This window comes from Gigantopelta aegis, chromosome 2, assembly GCF_016097555.1.
Source record: "Gigantopelta aegis isolate Gae_Host chromosome 2, Gae_host_genome, whole genome shotgun sequence".
NCBI lineage: Eukaryota > Metazoa > Mollusca > Gastropoda > Neomphalida > Peltospiridae > Gigantopelta > Gigantopelta aegis.
Genome location: NC_054700.1, coordinates 15,567,422 through 15,587,056, shown reverse-complemented (window position 1 = coordinate 15,587,056; position 19,635 = coordinate 15,567,422). Strand labels below are relative to the sequence as shown.

General features: G+C 36.6%; 1 protein-coding gene across 8 annotated transcripts in view; it reads left to right on the top strand.

The window, feature by feature from the left end:
- The window catches only part of LOC121381958 (unconventional myosin-IXAa-like), a 178,119-nt gene that overhangs the window by 99,638 nt on the left and 58,846 nt on the right, over nt 1-19,635 (top strand). For all 8 annotated transcript variants that reach the window (XM_041511421.1, XM_041511404.1, XM_041511412.1 and 5 more), the window contains exons 17-27: nt 2,959-3,171; nt 5,874-5,913; nt 6,633-6,746; nt 8,027-8,107; nt 10,456-10,566; nt 11,197-11,319; nt 11,775-11,924; nt 12,547-12,722; nt 14,252-14,422; nt 15,801-15,971; nt 16,667-16,712. In XM_041511421.1, the coding sequence (XP_041367355.1) occupies nt 2,959-3,171; nt 5,874-5,913; nt 6,633-6,746; nt 8,027-8,107; nt 10,456-10,566; nt 11,197-11,319; nt 11,775-11,924; nt 12,547-12,722; nt 14,252-14,422; nt 15,801-15,971; nt 16,667-16,712 (1,396 nt within the window). The remainder of the gene's footprint in view (nt 1-2,958; nt 3,172-5,873; nt 5,914-6,632; nt 6,747-8,026; nt 8,108-10,455; nt 10,567-11,196; nt 11,320-11,774; nt 11,925-12,546; nt 12,723-14,251; nt 14,423-15,800; nt 15,972-16,666; nt 16,713-19,635) is intronic.

Here is a 19,635-nt window from a genome sequence, read left to right as displayed (position 1 = left end):
TGTTTGGTATCCAATAGCTGATAGTTAATTAATAAATAAATGTGCTCTAGTGGTGTCGTTAAACAATACAAACTTTAACTTTATAAACTTTGAGATCTTCACATCCCAACAGGTGACCCTGAATAAAAACCCCTTAAAACTCCACCAAAGACTTATTTATATCTTTAGTGACTCATTAACTCATTACATTTTTTCCCATTCTCCAACTGATTGGCATAGCAAAGGCAATGGTATTAATGTACTATTTGTCTTTAGGAAAGTGCATCTAAAAATCTAAAAAGTAGCTGCTGATAACAACAATGTGCTGAGGTGTTAAAAGAATATAATCCATTGCTTGTAATTTAGCCTAATACATTTCTGATAACAACCGGCCTCGGTGGCGTCATGGTTAGGCCATCGGTCTACAGGCTGGTAGATACTGGGTTCGGATCCCAGTCGAGGCATGGGATTTTTCATCCAGATACCGACTCCAAACCCTGAGTAAGTGCTCCGCAAGGCTCAATGGGTAGGTGTAAACCACTTACACCGACCAGTGATCCATAACTGGTTCAACAAAGGCCATGGTTTGTGCTATCCTGCCTATGGGAAGCGCAAATAAAAGATCCCTTGCTGCCTGTTGTAAAAGAGTAGCATATGTGGCGACAGCAGGTTTCCTCTAAAAAAACTCAGAATGACCATATGTTTGACGTCCAATAGCCGATGACAAGATAAAAAAAATCAATGTGCTCTAGTGGCGTCGTTAAATGAAAAACAAAAACAAACTTTTCTGATAACAACATTTACATTCTAAATGTTCCAATTACCAAAAATGTTCTACTAATAAATGCAGTTATTTGGTTGTAACCTTTTGTATGGTAATACATACATGTTTGTAGTAACTGCTTAAGACAAAGTTTTTAAATTATAAAACAAAAATAAATAAAATACATTGGATAGGAAACTGATATTATACAATTTTGATTGAACCTCTTTATGTGTATTTTACAATTACTGGTAGGTTAACTATTTTAAAACTAAAACAATTATTAACAATAAGTAAAGACAACTTTCTTGATGTTTTGGTCAAAAATCAAAGGTGTTGACCATGCATAGTAATTAATTCATTGCATTAATTTACAAGTGACTGATGTATGTACTATTCTGTCTGTGGGATGGTGCATATAAAAGATCCCTTGCTGCTAATCGAAAAGAGTAGCCCATGAAGTGGCGATAGCGGGTTTCCTCTCTCAATATCTGCGTGGTCCTTAACCGTATGTCCGACACCACATAACCATAAATAAAATGTGTTGAGTGCATTGTTAAATAAAACATTTCCTTCCTTCATAATTTACAAGTGAAATTTTTTTAAATATTTGAATTATTAAATATCAGTAACCAGTGCACGGTATATGTTTTCAGTATACATTTATTAGGAAAATTTTAAAGCTACAAACTGTAGATGAACTTTTTATTAACCAAAAAGAAAAATCCTTTGACTTTTTATTATCATGGTAATTTAAAACATAGATCCTTTGAAGCCTTAACAAATGTAATGAATGTTTTATCTGTTTGCGTTTAAGATTTTACCATATTGCACATACGATGAAAGTTCTACGTATGATACAGTAAGTTTAATGTCGATTTTGCTGCCCTTGTTTTAACTAATCACCTACAAATATACTCCGCTAATCGTGTGAGCATGGATTTGTTAAAACACAAAATGCCAGATATTTTTAAAACTTTGTTTCAAACTGATGTTATCTCAAATACTTGACTATTTGTTTTGTTGCATGATTTTCCAGTTAGCTTTTTAATACATTGATAACCAAACGAGCTACTATATATGATACTGTTTTGTTGAATTCATATTGAAAGATGAACCGGATAATCTCATGCTTTGGTTTATATCTCAGCATTACCTAGTAAACCACAGTTGACTTTGTTTACAAAACAAATACTTAATATATACATATTTTTAACTTATTTGTTTAAAAAATTTAAAATGCAGATATTTTTGGCCTCTGTAGAAACCAACTCACTACCTAATTTATTTATGTTTACTGTAAATTGTTGGATCTCATATCTGCAGGTTAGAATTACTTTGTTAACTTAAAAAATTAATTTGTCTTAAATCAACAGAGCACATGATATACATAAGAAAATTATATAAAACAGACAACACACAAAATAGGTAAAAATACATATTAAATAGGTTAATTAAAAATGAATTAATAATCTAATTAAGAACCATATCTCCGACAAGTGTAAGAAAACCACTTAAAAATAGTATTGATTGTTAAAACAATATACTGTTTGTTTAAAAGACTGCCATGGTATTGAAAGGTACAAATGATTTAAAATTCCTGTCGGTTCTTTTTCTGGGAACTATAAATCTCTGACCAGAAACTAAAAGAATATGACCATATGTGAAAAAAATACCAAAATAATTTCTCCAAATTGTATGATTTTTACTCCATTAAAAACAGTGCATATTTTGTATTTATCTCCAAAATTAAATTTGCAAGTTTATATCCATTTCTCACAAATTATTAATATGGTTTATAGCTGCACCTTTTGTTAATTCATCTCAATGCTAGAACAAGGTTAATCCTGAATAGAACATCACAAATTATTTATTTATTCACTGACTTAGTTTATGGTAGACGAGACATTTAATAATTTTGAACTTGTGTTGTTTGCGGTCGAGCGATTTCTCCAAAGTAACTCATGACTGGACCGTGTTTGAGGATAGTAGGTGAATAATTGGAAATGAAAATGATTTTTGAATGAATCTGTATCCAGATTTGAAGGGAAATCATGATAACTGGCGAGAAGTGTTTATCACTGTGATAAAAGTACAGTCAGACCTGCTCTAGTGGCCACAGATTCCAAGTTGTTGTTGCATGTTTTGTTGTGATGTTTGATTTTTTAATTTGTTTTTGTTTATATATTTTGTTTTGTTGCTATGTTACCATCTAGCGATGCACATTGCACTGACGGTGTTCCGAGGCCGAGTACTCTGTCTCCCATGCATGAGCGTCAACTCACCGCATGTGGCATCGACCACGCCGTCGCTAGTGACGATGACTGTGTATACATAAAGCGGCATGGCATGCAGGAGGCTCGCATTTTGGAGTCGCATTTTAATGCCGTCGACACAAAAGTGATTCGAAAAGCCAGAAAACTACTTAAGTAGGTTCTCTCAGTAGATTTGGTTTTAAACACTTACAATTTACTCTCAAATATGCGGGATTGGTTTTTAAGACAATATTTATTAACTGTCAGGTATGTTGTTTTGGGTGTGGTCATTAAGCTTAAGTCTATATTAAGGCCTCACCCTGTATTTACAAATACAAATGTTTTGTATAAAGTTAAGATGACAAAATTTAATATAATAAATTGATATTTATACATTGCTAATGGAGGAGAGAGGGAGGGGGAGAGAGAGAGGGGGGAGAGAGCGAGAGAGGGAGGGATCTAACTCTACCCAGGGGGAGAAAGGGAGAGGAGAAAGGGAGAGAAGAAAGGGAGAGAGAGTTCGACAGAGAGAGAAAGACATACAGAGACAGATACAGTCAAATAGACAGACAGAAATACAGAGATAGACCGAGAATAATAGAAAGAGAGAGAGATAGAAAATAAGAGGAAGAGAGAGATAGACGGAGAATAAGAGGAAGAGAGAGAGAGAGAGAGTGAAAGAGAGAGTGAGAGAGAGATAAAGAAAGAGACAGGGAGAGAGAGACAGAGTGAGTGAGAGAGAGAGAGTATTGAAATTGGCCAATAGGCAAAAGGTTTTTAATGTTACACATTTAACTGTTTTTTCCAGTACTCGTCGCACCTACACACTGCCCATGACAAAATGATAAAAACACTTGGACAGCCCTTCTGGTTATTGGCAACACAAACACTACAGAGTAATAGATTTAAACCATACAGTTCAGAATTCATAATTTTATTTTTAAAGTTAACTTTTAAGCACATAACTGATAGGTGGTTTGTGTGAATTTAAAGTTGCCTCCGACATGCGTAAAAAGAACAATGGTTTGTATGAAAAGTTGTGATCGAAGAAGACAACAGTTTTCCTGCATGTACTAACTTCATTAATGGGATTTCAGCGTTTGTGTTGTATTTGTGTTTATAATTTAATTTTGCTTTTTCGTTATATGAACTCAATTTATTTAACTTACTTTTTGATTTGCTTAACAGTTGCTTTAATTTTTAAATACATCTTCTAATCATATCATTTAAAGACATTCTACAAATGACATATACTAATTGAAAAAATAAGGGAACATCTGGTATTTGAGACCAAGCTTAGTTCACTGCTAGAGTAGTTATGTCTGTATATAATATATAGAGATTATTATGCGAGCTTGTGTGTCGTACTGATTTTACTAAACAAGTGTCAGGATTATTGTATTACCTGAGCGAGAGCGAGCGTAATACATGAATCCTGACACGAGTTTCGTAAAATCAGTGAGACTCACATGCGAGTGTAATAATTTCTTTGTTATCCACATTATCCAAAATATTATATTCACGAATAACAAGCTAGGACCATGTCAAAACGTGTCAAACGTAACTAAAAAGAGATGACAAAACGACATCATTTTGATAAGTGGTTACACTGAGGAAACCGCATTAAGTTATGACTTCACTTCACAAAATCACGTCATTCGTGATGCACGTTAAATCATTATGACACACGTGGGTCATGCTGGTTATATTTCCCTGAATATCTTGAACTATGTGGATAATAAAGATAAGTAATGTGGAATTGAATGTCAGTACTTTGGGATTAACTGCTAGTAACATAGGTAACTTCCTGATACTGTGGATTCGGTTTTTGGTCGTAGTCAATATTTTCTGTGACTATTTATTTATCAGTATATGTTAAATTGTAGCCACTGGTGTGTATTTAACTTCTCAAATGATTTTCGAAAACAGTCATTGTTTGATCTAATGAAATATAATTTTAAAATCCTTTGTCTAACAAAAGTTATTGGTGTTGGCGAAATATGGAAAACATTTGATTCATCAGACTATTTATTTTAGAGTTTCTGTCTCCAGATTTATTGATTCACAGCTGAGATTAAAAATTTTACAAAATAAACTAATGTGGTTGTCATTCTAGTTGTCAGGGGCAGGATTTAGCTCAGTGGGTTGACTGCTCGCTTGAGGTGCTCGCGTTGCAGGATCGAACCACCTCAGTGGATCCATTCAACTGATTGGGATTTTTCTCATTCCAACCAGTGCACCACAGCTGGATAAAGGCCATGGTATGCTTTCCTGTCTGTGGGAAAGTGCATATAAAAGATCCTTTACTGCATTAGGAAAAATGTAGCGGGTTTCCTCTAATGACTATGAGTCAGAACGACCAAATGAAGAAATTGAAGAACAGTATTGACAATGTCTACATTATTAAACATTTGATAGGCAAATCCCTGCATATTCTTTGTAATTTTACCATGTGTTAGGTACACATACATACATGTATATATATCTGTGTATTTAATATCTGAATTTATTTTAATATTTTATCAACGTTTTTAAAACATTTTTTATTTGATATCTGGTTTAAGCAGAGTTTTATTCATGGTACAGTAATGATTGGTGAACAGGAATTTGAAATCATACAGGTTTACACAAAAATCTGGTTTAGGCAGATGCCAGTTTAGTCGAGTCCACTGACAGTTAGGGTGTTAATGCTAATGCATTCTTTTTAAAAAAAAGTCAATTAAAAAAAACCCTAGTAAAATCAACCATTTTAATGTAAATTTTTTGGACCGAGCAAGGGGTAGCAAAATTAATACCTACTCTTTAGGCTTGTGAAAGTAATAAAAGTTGTGAAATTTAGTGTGTTTTAAACAAATTAATATCACTGTATCTTCCAGAAAAAGCAAGTCTTTCAAGCCAAAGCCAAGACCGTCCCTGGTAAGTGAACTCTAGGTTTTCTTTTTATAAAATTATTTTTAAATGGACAACATTACTATACATAGGAGATGTTGGGTACATTGTAGGTATAAACATTGCCAGTTTTTGGTATTAAGCAATCGTTGAATAGCCCTTTATGAGCTGTGTATGATCTCTGTATTTGTGTTTAATGATGCTCAATGTAAATAGCCCTGTACGAGCTGTGTATAGCCCCGTACGAGCTGTGTGTAGCCCCGTATGAGTTGTGGGTAGCCCCGTACCAGCTGTGGGTAGCCCCGTACCAGCTGTGGGTAGCCCCGTACCAGCTGTGGGTAGCCCCGTACAAGCTGTGTGTAGCCCCGTACCAGCTGTGGGTAGCCCCGTACCAGCTGTGGGTAGCCCCGTACCAGCTGTATATAGCCCCGTACCAGCTGTGTATAGCCCCGTACCAGCTGTGTATAGCCCCGTACGAGCTGTGTGTAGCCCCGTATGAGTTGTGGGTAGCCCCGTACCAGCTGTGGGTAGCCCCGTACCAGCTGTGGGTAGCCCCGTACCAGCTGTGGGTAGCCCCGTACCCAGCTGTATATAGCCCCGTACCAGCTGTGTATAGCCCCGTACCAGCTGTGTATAACTCCGTATTAGCTGTGTATAGCCCCGTACGAGCTGTGTATAGCCCCGTATAAACTGTGTATAGCCCTGTATGAGCTGTGTATGATCTCTGTATCTGTCTTGTACTGTAGAGTTTCCGAGACATCAAGACTCTGAAGGCGATTGCCAACAGAACGATGCTCAATGTGGGCGGCAGTCGACACGGGTCCAAGAAACAGTCGCCCAGTGTTGGTGCTCAGTTTCAGGTAAATAGTGTTCCTTTACTATAGTCCGTCCTATCTTACTACAAAAAACTAATTTGTAAATAATTTCGGTTTGGTTTGATGTGGAAAGAAAAGTAAAAATGTAAATGTGTTTTTTTTTATATATAATTTCTGTTTGGATAGAGGTTAAAAAAAAGAAGAAAAAAGTAAGTGTTTTGTAAATAACACAAACATAGAGTTTTTGTGAGTAGTTTAGAAAACAGTCGGCTCAGAAATAAATAACTTGTAGTAAATTTCATAGTATGATAAAAGTCGATCACTGTGAGAAGGACTATAGTTATTGCACGTATCCATGAATTACACAGATGCAGTAACTGTTGTAGATTTGAACATTTGAGGTTGCATCTGTAACACACTAAATGTCTTGCTCTTTATTTAAAATGTTGGACTTGGTTTACATACTATATGATGGAATCATTTCGATTCCATACAGAACTTTTATTGCAATTTTTTCGAGATACTGACTTTTATTCATTTTAATTTTATCTATCTGTGATATTTGTATTTTTGCACAGTTCTTTACACTGTGTTTTTATTTGATTATTGAATTTTTATCTTGATCATCACTTCATGTTTTGCCTTTACCATTGTTTGACACCCAATAGCCGATGTATTTTTCATGCTGGGGTGTCGTTAAACATTCATTCATTCATGGTATACATACTCATCGAAAATTAATTAAGAGATTAAGATGTGTTCGACGTTTAAAAAAAATATAGCCCTGACTTAGAAAGTGAGTGGGGGAAATGCCCTCCTCCCCCCCCCCCCCCCACTTTGTAGCAGCGATGTTGTTGTTTTGTTTTTTTTACATGTATTTATATATTTATATATATATGTGTGTGTGTGTGTGCCTCCCACATTTTGGCACCTTCCTATGACCGTGTATAATAGTTTTAAAAAAAACTACAAAAACAACCCAGCTTTTTTCATTGTAGGGACTACAGTGTCTCTATTGTGACATTTTCTTACACTTAAATGATTGCAACAACAATTTAGAGAGTAAACAATTACAAGTATCGTTATGAATGTGTTATAAATCCAAACCAAATGTCTATGTTGGTAGTTTCATAAATGCACGGACATCCCACAGTGTGCACAATTTTTGTATTTATCATAGGTAACATTTTACTGAAACAATGTCATCAAAATTTGCTAACATACTATGACACTGGAAAAGAGTTGCAAAAAGCCAATTGGGCCTTAATTAATTTTGCTCAGTATAGATGTGTATATTATGTGAGGTTGTTTTTTATTATTTTCAGTGGTCACTATCTCGTCTGATGAAAGCATTAAATCAAGCCAATCCTTTCTTCATCCGGTGTATCAAGTCGAATGTTGACAAGGTGAGAAATAACAGTTTTTGACAGACCAAGTTGTTATATCATTACTTGCTGTAGCAGCTTAATATATATTGCAGTTTTAGGAAATATTCTTCATTAAAAACAAAATATATAAAACATACTCAAATGCCTTTTGAAACCTTTTTTTAATGATTTACATTGTAGGATGAGTCCTTAATGTAGTATTTTCAAATTCACTCTAGTCCATTTGAGTAAGTTACTTTTTTTTTCTGGAGTCAATTGTGGCCTTTGTTTTGGCACCGTGGAAGTTACTAAATAAAATAACGTTTCTGAAATTGTAGCCACTCGGCCTGCAAGGCTGCTACCAGCATTGTCTGGGGCTGTGGTTGTCGCTGTCGAAATATACTCTTTACATTGGTGAAATCCGGTGATGTCACTGGCCATTAGGACATTTAATTTAGTTCTAAAGCATTGCAGTTGTGAGAAAGGAAAGAAGTGGTGTAAGTTTGGACAGATCTGGCGTGGCCAATGTAATACATGTGAAGATGATAACAATGTATGTTTCAGGTATTGCAGTGGACCAGGTACTTTGGAATGTGTGAGATGTCACACACCATGACACAAAGGTCCAATTGTTCAACAATCCTGCACGCAGCTGACTACATAACGTTCATAAAGAGTGCATGTTCCATGACGGTTGGGCAGAAATAATAAAGGAAAATAACCTAAATATCGCAGTTTGATAAATTGGTCGATGAATCTGGCACCACTGCAGTAATAGTCGACGGTGTATGGTGTTAATTTGAGACCTATATTGGACGTCTAATGTACACCAAAAATAATTGGTTAGAAAATACAAATATCCTGTTATTCTTCCGGCTGTAAAATCTATATACAAACTAATCCTGCAGTTAAATAATATTTAGTTTGCTAGGGATGAATTGTTGAACAACGTTGGTCCTTCAAATGTCACCTTTTGTTTGTCTGTAAATGGGCTATGGCCTAAAAACGGAATAAAGAATTCGCCTGCGTCTAGTCGGCGATTGAATTGATTAAACCTTGCAGGCTGCGTGGCATGTCCTGGATGTGTAACTGTGGCCAGAACATAGCCCAGTGGTAAAGCATTGCACTTTGATGTGCGGTCGGTGTCTGGGATCGATCCACGTCAGTGGACCCATTTGCACGGGCTTTTTTGCTCACTTCACAGCTTTATTGTACAGTGCTGCGTTTTATCGAATGTAACGGGAATGTGTTGGGACTGGTACCTTATCAAAAGGCCGTGGTATATAAAATCGGGTTATAACCTGTCTGTTTCTTTTTTTGGTGCATATAAAAGATACCAAATGCCTTTTAAACCTTTTTTTTATGATTACAGAGTAGTCTATGTAAGTATTGACAATATTGGTTTCCTCCCTTTTTTTTTTTTTTTGTAGTCCGTTAACCACATAGCCCTTACTGCACTGTCCATTTTTCATAGAAATATACTCTTTAAATGTGAAATGAGTGATTAGGTATTTATTAAGCCTTCCATTCCAGTTAAAGGAAAGAAGTGTTGTAAGTGCAGATCTGGTGTGTGTAATGTAAATATGCAAGAAGATTATAATGATGGTTTTACAAGTGGTACTTTGCGGTCACACTGCACAAAGGTAGCCAGTTGTTCAACATCATAAGCAGACTACACGTTGATAAAGTGTGTGTATGTGGGTGAGGGTGGGATGGTAATAAAGGAAAATAATTATGAGAATGAATATATGAATCAAAACTATAATAGTGGGATCAAGTTTATTTGTAGACCTATACAGATCATGTACACCAAAAATAATTGTTAGAAAATACAAATATTGTTATTCTTCCTAAAATGTATATACAAACTAATTGCAGTTAAATAATATTTAGTTTGTTATATGAATTGTTGATCAACGGGTCTTCAAATGTCACCTGGTTACAACTGTACAGGGCTATGGCCTAAAAACGGAATAAAGAATTGAATTGAATTTATTAAACCTTGCAGGCTGCGTGTGTGTTCATTGTGTAATGTGGCGGAACATAGCCCAGTGGTTAAGCATTCGTTTGATGTGCGGTCGATCTGGGATCGATCCAACTACAGTCAGTGGGCCCATTGGGCTATTTCTCGCTCCAGCCAGTGCACCACGACTGGTACATTTTAGATGGTATGTGTTATCCTGTCTGTGGGATGGTGCATATAAAAGATCCCTTGCTGCTAATCGAAAAGAGTAGTCCATGAAGTGGTGACAGCAGGTTTCCTCCCTCAATATCTGTGTAGTCCTTAACCACATGTCTGAAGCCATATAACCGTAAATAGTAAATAAAATGTGTTGAGTGTCTCTTATTAAACCTTCCTTTCCTTTACTGTGCATGTTGTATTGCAGGCTGCATGTGTGTTCAACGATGATCTGGTTTTACAACAGCTGCGGTACACAGGGATGTTAGCCACCGTTGAGATCCGACAGTCAGGATACAACTACAGGCTGAGGTTTGAGGTACACATACATTTTAAATACACTCCATCATTCATACACTTTATATATATATATACACACCATCATACACTCACAATCTGGATACAACTACAGACTGAGGTTTGAGGTACACATACATTTTAAATACCATTGTTTTAGGAACTAATGATTAGCCATACAAATGGTAACTAGAAAACATTTCAAGGAAAAAACCAAAGATCAAGGGGCTAAGTTAGTAGAGCAATCGCTTGAGGTTCTTGCGTCACATGATCAAATAACCTCAGTGAACCCATTATCTAATTCTCAACCAGTGCCCCAATACTGGTACATCAAAGGTTGTGGTATGTGCTGTCCTGTCTGTTGGAAAGTGTATATAAAAGATCCCTTGCTGCTAATGGGGAAACTACGAGACAAAAGTTAACATGTTCAACATTGAATAGCTGATGAATAATAAATCATTGTGCTCTTTGTGGTGTCGTTAAATAAAACAGATTTTAAGACAATGATCAATGACAGTTTTTGACAAAGTGAATGGCAGTATATTTGTTTTTGTTTTTTTTGTATTAGTTCATAATATAATTGTTCAGTATGTTCAGTGTTTGTTTTAGTTATAACAGGTATGACACTGAAAATTGTGTTGTTATATTTCAGGAGTTTATTCAGCAGTACAAGATTCTGTTACCTAAAGGTCTGCTCAGTTCAAAGGAAGATGTCAAACTGTTCTTAGACAAGATGGCCCTCAACCAAGAAAACTACCAGATTGGAATCAACAAGGTATTTTTATTCTGTATTTAAGTTAATTTGTTTGCTTAGTCACTCCCTTATTTAAAAATAATCCACCTATCAACCATCAATTTATCCATCAATTCTTCATTCCACTTTATATCCTTCACTCCATTTATCTATGCAAAATATGTTTATCTGTCTGTCTGAACCATCCATCCATCCATCATCCATCCATCCATCCATCCATTATCCATCCATCCATTCATCCATCATTTATCCATCTATTCAACATTTATCTATTCATGCATCCATCCATCCATCCATCCATCCATCCATCCATCCATCCATCCATCCATGCATCCATGCATCCATTCTTCCATTTATCCATTTTAAACTTCCGAAGAATGAATAGTACATTGATTTTTGTTTTATAATATCATCTAATAAAGTATTTTTTCAGCTTTATTTTATAACATCTTCTAATGATTGGGTTATATTTTCAGCTGTTCCTACGAGAAAGTGAGAAAATCCTCCTGGATGAGGCGCTACACCGTGCAATAATGGAGCGAGTTATTAAAATACAGCGCTGGGCAAAAACCATTCTGGAACGACAGAACTTTATTCGTCTACTGTCTGCTGTTCTTACACTCCAAGTAAGAATTATTTGTTTTACCTAGAATTCTGCGACTCTTTATTTAAGCTATTATAATGAATTAAAAATATATTATTTTTTTAATTATTATTATTTATATAAAAATTTAATTAATCACGAATTTTAAATATGAAATACTTTTTAAATTTTCCATTAAAGGGACAGACCCTAGTTTCAACCCGTGAAAATGAACACTAGGTTTAGTTAATCTACAAACCTGTAACACATTTGGATAAAGTTACAATTGAGTGAAACATGAGTCTGTGACTTTGAAATGATGAAATACCCTCTAAAAATAGACTAAACTCAACTCCATAACTGTTACTTCACAGACACACGTACGTTTAAAAAAATGTGAGAAATCATTTTGTGATATTAAGAACACCAGAATGACGAAAAACACTTCGAATGTACGAAAAATGGATAATCTAAAAAATAAAATCTAAGTAAAGTATGATTTCAGTTAACAAAAACGGCTCTAATAGTAAAAAATATGCCTTAAGTGTTTAAAAACTAGGGTATGTCCCTTTAAATTTTTGAATAATTTTTTTTTTTTTTTTTTTTGCACCAGTCCAGTTTATAGTAGACAAGCTTTATAAGCAGAATTATTGTCTTTATTTCAGAAATATATCCGACGATTCATTGCTCAGCGTACACTGACTAAACTGCGTGAAGAGCGTGCCGCGCTTGTTATACAGACTTGGTACCGAGCACGGTCAGTGCAGCGGCAGTACCGACGCTACCGTGCCAAGGTCATTCTTGTACAGACGGCATGTCGTGGACATCTCGCCAGGAAGAGGTAGGCTGTCGTTATCTTCTGTATGTCGGTGACTATCTGGGCCCCTATATTTCGTTCCAGCCAGTGTACCACGACTGGTATATCAAAGGCTGTGGTATGTACTACCCTGTCTGGGGGATGGTGCATATAAAATATCCCTTGATGCTAATCAAAAAGAGTAGCCCATGAAGTGGCGACAACGGATTATCTGTGTGGTCCTTAACCATATGTTTGATGCCATATAACCATAAATAAAATGTGTTGAGTGCATCATTAAATAAAACATTTCTTCTTCTTCTATCTGGGCCCTAGCGCGAGATTTAGCTCAGTCGGCTGAGTGCTCGTTTGAGGTGCTTACGTCGCAGGATCAAACCACCTCAGTGGATCCATTCAGCTAATTGGGGTTTTTCTCACTCTTAACCAGTGCACCACAACTGAACAAAGGATGTGGTATATGCTTTCCTGTCTGTGGGAAAGTGCATATAACAGATCTCTTTCTGCTTTAGGAAAAATGTAGCAGGTTCCCTCTGATGACTACGAGTAAAAATTACCAAATGTTTGACATTCAATAACCGATGATTAATTAATCAATGTGCTCTAGTGGTGTCGTTAAACAAAACAAACTATCTGGGCCCCGTTCCATGAAGTGAACTTAGTGCAAAGATTATCTTAAGTTCATAACTATCTTATGAATTTAGGTGATCTTAGCACTAAGATTGCTTTGTGAGTTGGGGTCAGATTTACAGAGCGACTATCCCTGACATTATTTTGTTGTGTATTTGTTGTATTTTGCAAGATGATTATATCTAATGTTAATGTGTTTAGTATCGGCTGTTGGACAATCAAGCTGACGACAGTGGTTCAGATCCTGTCCAAGCTGGTTCACACTTTTATTCATCTTAGTCTTATTCAACTTACTGTCCAAGCAAATATGTTCACACTTTTAATCATCTTTCTCATCTATCACTCTCTCCCTACCATTCTCATTATCTTAATATAAAAAAAACTTTCCAATTTCTCCCACGATTTCAATCTGCTTCAGATCCTTTCTGTCAGTTTTTTCCAACTCTGTCTTCTGAGCTGTCCACACCATTGCCTACCTGTCTCAGCTTCCTCCACTGGTGCAGTCTCTATGTATTTCCCTGCACCCACCTGGCATTCTCCTCCTATGCCACTAATAAAGCTGGTCTGACCCACGGCACTAACGACCGCCAGTAGATGGGAAGCATAGTAGGTGGTTAAAAGTGCCTCTTAACAATGCCAGAAGTAACTACTGAACACTCTCTGAAGTGGTCAGACTAAGCCCACAGCACTTAATTTTTACGTTTTGCAGGAGAAAGATAATAACCAGTTAATGACGTTGGATATCTGCTTTATCCTGTTCAAGTCAAATGAGAAATTCCGCTCGACAGAGCCTAACAGAATTTCTCATTCTTACCTTCATCACATCATTAACTTCTCTATTAATATTTTGTTGTGTACTTGTAGTCTTTGCAAGATGTTTTTTCCAATATTAATGTATTTAATATTTTGCTGTTGTGTTGTTGTAGGTTCTGCCAGATGGTAGCTGCCCGTCAGAGTCGGGAGGAGGAACGGGTGCGGCTGAAGCAGGGGGAGGACATGCAGTCGTCGATGAGCGACGAGGGGGTGCTCATCAAGGAGTCGAGCGCCGAGGAACTGGAGCGCGACATTCTTCACGTGCAGAGGAGGGACTCGGAGGAGTAAGTCCTGTCGAGTAGTTCGTAGAAAGACACACACACTAACATGAAAACAAATACTACACGTCCGCTTGCTTCAGTGATGTGTGTTTTTAGACTTTGCCATGCAAACAATTTAGGATTTGGAGAATACTCAATGAGCTACGAGGCAATACAATATATCTTGCAAGAACGAATTGATGTTGTCCTTCCCGAGCCTTTGGCAAGTTTACGAGTGCAAGATAAACGGTATTTTGCCATGTATCATTTTCAGTATGTATCATTTAATGGCAGATTTTCAAACAATACTGTTGTTGAAAACAAGTTTGCAAATTGAGAACAAGAGACAGCATTTCGTCTGATGACGTAAGTTAGTTGTTGACATGCCTTCCACCATGGAAACTATTCTTACACACAATTAACCGTGGTATAGTGGGTTCACTGTTCATGAAGTTTTAATCCAAATACATATCTAGGGTGCTCCGATTTTATTTTTGTCTTTTCCTAGAGAAAGATCACATTTCTTTCAACCACTTCTCTCTGCCCATATGGTTAATAAATTACAGATATTATTGCACATGATTTAAAAAGTAGCCTATGTGTAATAACAAGTGTAATGACGTCAAAATTGTGTGGTCCTTAACCATATGTCTGACCACATAACCGTGATGTGTGCTTCCCCAGTCCTTGCCCAGACCATGGAAACTATTCTTATACATCATTTCGTCATCTCCTTCTAGTTGTGTTCATGAAAAAACATTTTAAGACATATTTATTTTTTCTTTGGAAAAAACTTTTCTTTCCCCACTTCTCTATAATTATGGTATAAATACATTATTATTCAAATGTTGTTGGTAAACCACATTGTAATGACAAGTGTAATGACGTAATTTTGGGAAGCAACCACATAACATGATGTTGATTCCCCAGTCCTTGCCCAGACCGTGTATGTAAAATATAACATCATTTTGTCATCTCCTTCTAGTTGTGGTTGAAACATTTTAAGACATATTTATTATTCTTTGGAAAAAAAAGCTATAATTATGGTATGGTAGGTCATTAAAAGTTGTTGGTAAATTATGCTTTATTAGGTATAAATATTACATGTTTGTTGAGTTGTAACTGTTAATTTAACAGTTACATCACAGGTTATTCCCGTGGACCCTTCATTTGATATGTTTTTTCACCAGGAACAGAGGTGTAACCATCTTGAGAGAACTATTTGTGGGTTATTTTTTACTAGGAACAGTGGTGTAACCATCTTGAGAGAACTATTGTGTTTTATTTATTTATCACCAGGAACAGTGGTGTAACCATTTTGAAAGAACTATTTGTGGGTTATTTTCTACCAGGAGCATCGTGAGAGAATACTCATTTTTGTGTGTTATTTTTTAATCATCAGGAGCAGTGGCATTCTGGAGGACTCTGAGTCAGAGACGATGTTAACGAACAATAAGGGTCAGGTCGACTCCATGACAACACCCCCAGTCACGCCCACCAGCACGGGCTCAGGCTACAACTTCATCCCCATGGAGAAGGAAGAAAGTCTTGATTCTAACAAAAACTCTGGGAGGTCCGTTGGATGAGAGAATGAATAAACGAAAGTTTAATGATACTTGAGTATTAAAAAACAAATTGTTGCTAGGTCTTCCAAAGCTAACATTTTAGGATGGTCTGTCTTGGGTTACAAGGGATATTTTTTTACCGTTTAATACAGAATTTATTCCCGCATAGTAACTACATTGAAATGAACAAAAAAAATTGGTGTTATTGAAACCATGTATACTTAGTGGTAAAACTGTGGCAGACACACCATTAATTAAAATATTTAAAATGCCTTCTACCCCCTCCTTAGTATCCATTAAAGACTTTTGTAGGCAATATTGCTGGTACTATAATTTGCAATATCTTCTGCGATATTCTCCTAGAAGATATTGCTTCTTTTTGTTACGTCTCTGTGTATGTTTCAGCGCTAAACCTATCATTAGTGACGTCACACCACTGTCATTCTACTAGTTAACGAGTCTACCGTTGCCAAATATAGTAACATTCAACCCATATGACTGACATTGTTTACAATTGTCGCAAATGAAAGAATGGTAATGCATGATAAAAAGAATACCCCCCTCATGTCTTGTGATGTCATAATTTATCAGCAAGTCTCTGATTTCATACTTTATCAACTTGTGCTGATAAATTATGATATCACAAGACAGACACAGGGGACTATCCTCTATATATAGCTTTTTTGTTTGTGTGTGGTTTCAGGGTCCATGAATTGGCAAAAGCATTCCAAACACCAGAGAAGGATGAGGTATGTGTCTGTTTTATTATCGCACTTGGAATGAATTACTTTGTTTTTTATTAATCAGGGCTCTTGTTTGTGTTTTGTTTTTTTCGGCAGTACCAGTACTACACCATCTTCAAATATTTAACAGTTATACTATACCTACGGTATTGCATTTATTCTATATATTTACTGACAGTATTATACTGTTCTTACTGCATCTTTTCCCATATTTACTGACAGTATTATACTGTTCTTACTGCATCTTTTCCCGTATTTACTGACAGTATTATACTGTTCTTACTGCATCTTTTCCCATATTTACTGACATTATTATACTGTTCTTACGGCATATTCCCCTTATATATTCAAGTATTATACTGTTCTTACTGCATCTTTCCAGTTTTTATTGACAGTATTTTGATTAATTATAATACTGTTCTTCATACATATCTAGTGACTTTTTATACTGTTCTTCATGCATTGTTCAAGCTACTGACAGCGCCATATAGTGTTTTTGGTGCAGCCATCTACAGTGTTTGTTGAAATAATCTCTGCCTGATTGCATTAATCTTCACCAAATTACGTTTTTCTGGGATTGGTTTGAGCCGCTAATAATCACACTAATTCGCAAGTTTTTCTCAAACTAAAACAGTGCAACTAAACCAATTGTGAAAAAACCCCACCCCATCCCTTGCTGCTAATCATAATAGTAGCTTTTGTGGTGTCGCCAGGTTGGTAGGTTGCTTCATTCACTGTCTTGGCTGAGGTTCCCAGTTATGGCCCCACACCACTGTGTAGCAGTTTCATATAGTCCAGTTTAGGACATAGTTCTCATTAATATATATATATGTATGTACATACATACATACATACATACATACATACATACATATATGTGTATATATATATATATATATATATATATATATATATACATGCATGTATATACATGTATATACATATATATACATACATATATAGATATATATAAAACTGAAAAGCCTTTTTAAATCTTCCTTTGATGATTACAAGTAGGCTGACTGTCGAGTCTGTAGTGTTTAAATAACCCATTGGTTTTCTGTTACTTGTTATTTTTATTACTAAATGATAACAAATGTGCATGTGGCATGCTGCCACTTATATAAGGACTAGCTACTCTTGATGGCCTCATTTTTCGTCCAAAAAAGCGAGATATCTAGGTATTACCTTTTTGACAGCGGCTGTATTGGCATCAATTCGTGCATTCAGGTTAAAGATCTTGGGCCAAATTTACGAAGCCTGTTTTTCTTAAATGCAGGTGTTTAAGCATTGCAGATGTGTGTACAGTGAAACCCCTCTAAACCAGACACCTTAGACACGAAGTAAAATGTCCGGTTTTAAGAGGTATCCGGTTTAGTGAGGTTAAGTTCTTTACTGGTTTAAAAAAAAGGACCGTGAAAAATGTTCCGTTTTGAGAGGTTTCACTGCAGCAGTTACACGAGGGTAAATCTAAAACAGGCTTTGTCCCGTTTTGAGAGGTTTCACTGCAGCAGTTACACGAGGGTAAGTCTAAAACAGGCTTTGTCACGTTGTGAGAGGTTTCACTGCAGCAGTTACACGAGTGTAAGTCTAAAACAGGCTTTGTCACGTTGTGAGAGGTTTCACTGCAGCAGTTACACGAGGGTAAGTCTAAAACAGGCTTTGTCCCGTTGTGAGAGGTTTCACTGCAGCAGTTACACGAGGGTAAGTCTAAAACAGGCTTTGTCCCGTTGTGAGAGGGTTCACTGCAGCAGTTACACGAGGGTAAGTCTAAAACAGGCTTTGTCCCGTTGTGAGAGGGTTCACTGCAGCAGTTACACGAGGGTAAGTCTAAAACAGGCTTTGTCACGTTGTGAGAGGGTTCACTGCAGCAGTTACACGAGGGTAAGTCTAAAACAGGCTTTGTCCCATTTTGAGAGGGTTCACTGCAGCAGTTACACGAGGGTAAGTCTAAAACAGGCTTTGTCCCGTTGTGAGAGGTTTCACTGCAGCAGTTACACGAGGGTAAGTCTAAAACAGGCTTTGTCCCGTTTTGAGAGGTTTCACTGCAGCAGTTACACGAGGGTAAGTCTAAAACAGGCTTTGTCCCGTTGTGAGAGGGTTCACTGCAGCAGTTACACGAGGGTAAGTCTAAAACAGGCTTTGTCCCGTTCTGAGAGGTTTCACTGCAGCAGTTACACGAGGGTAAGTCTAAAACAGGCTTTGTCACGTTGTGAGAGGTTTCACTGCAGCAGTTACACGAGGGTAAGTCTAAAACAGGCTTTGTCCCGTTGTGAGAGGTTTCACTGCAGCAGTTACACGAGTGTAAGTCTAAAACAGGCTTTGTCACGTTGTGAGAGGTTTCACTGCAGCAGTTACACGAGGGTAAGTCTAAAACAGGCTTTGTCCCGTTGTGAGAGGTTTCACTGCAGCAGTTACACGAGTGTAAGTCTAAAACAGGCTTTGTCACGTTGTGAGAGGTTTCACTGCAGCAGTTACACGAGGGTAAGTCTAAAACAGGCTTTGTCACGTTGTGAGAGGTTTCACTGCAGCAGTTACACGAGGGTAAGTCTAAAACAGGCTTTGTCCCTTTTTGAGAGGTTTCACTGCAGCAGTTACATGAGTGTAAGTCTAAAACAGGCTTTGTCAGTTCAGCCCCCTACAGTTTAAAATGTTCTGTGTTACTGTTAGACAAACATTCCTTTCCTTTCCATTCATACTTGCACCAGATACAGCCATCTTAACATTTCTCTTCTCTGTTGGCCTTGAATATTGCAGCAATAAGAATGGTATAATACATTTTCTTTTATATTTAATCTGACCTCAAACAATGGCATATTCCTCAAGACCACTACCAAAAAAAATTAAAATTATTTCACTGTTTTTGGATATAGTCATCAAATATATTTAAACATGCTATTTTAATTTGCACGGCCTGGAACAGTACATA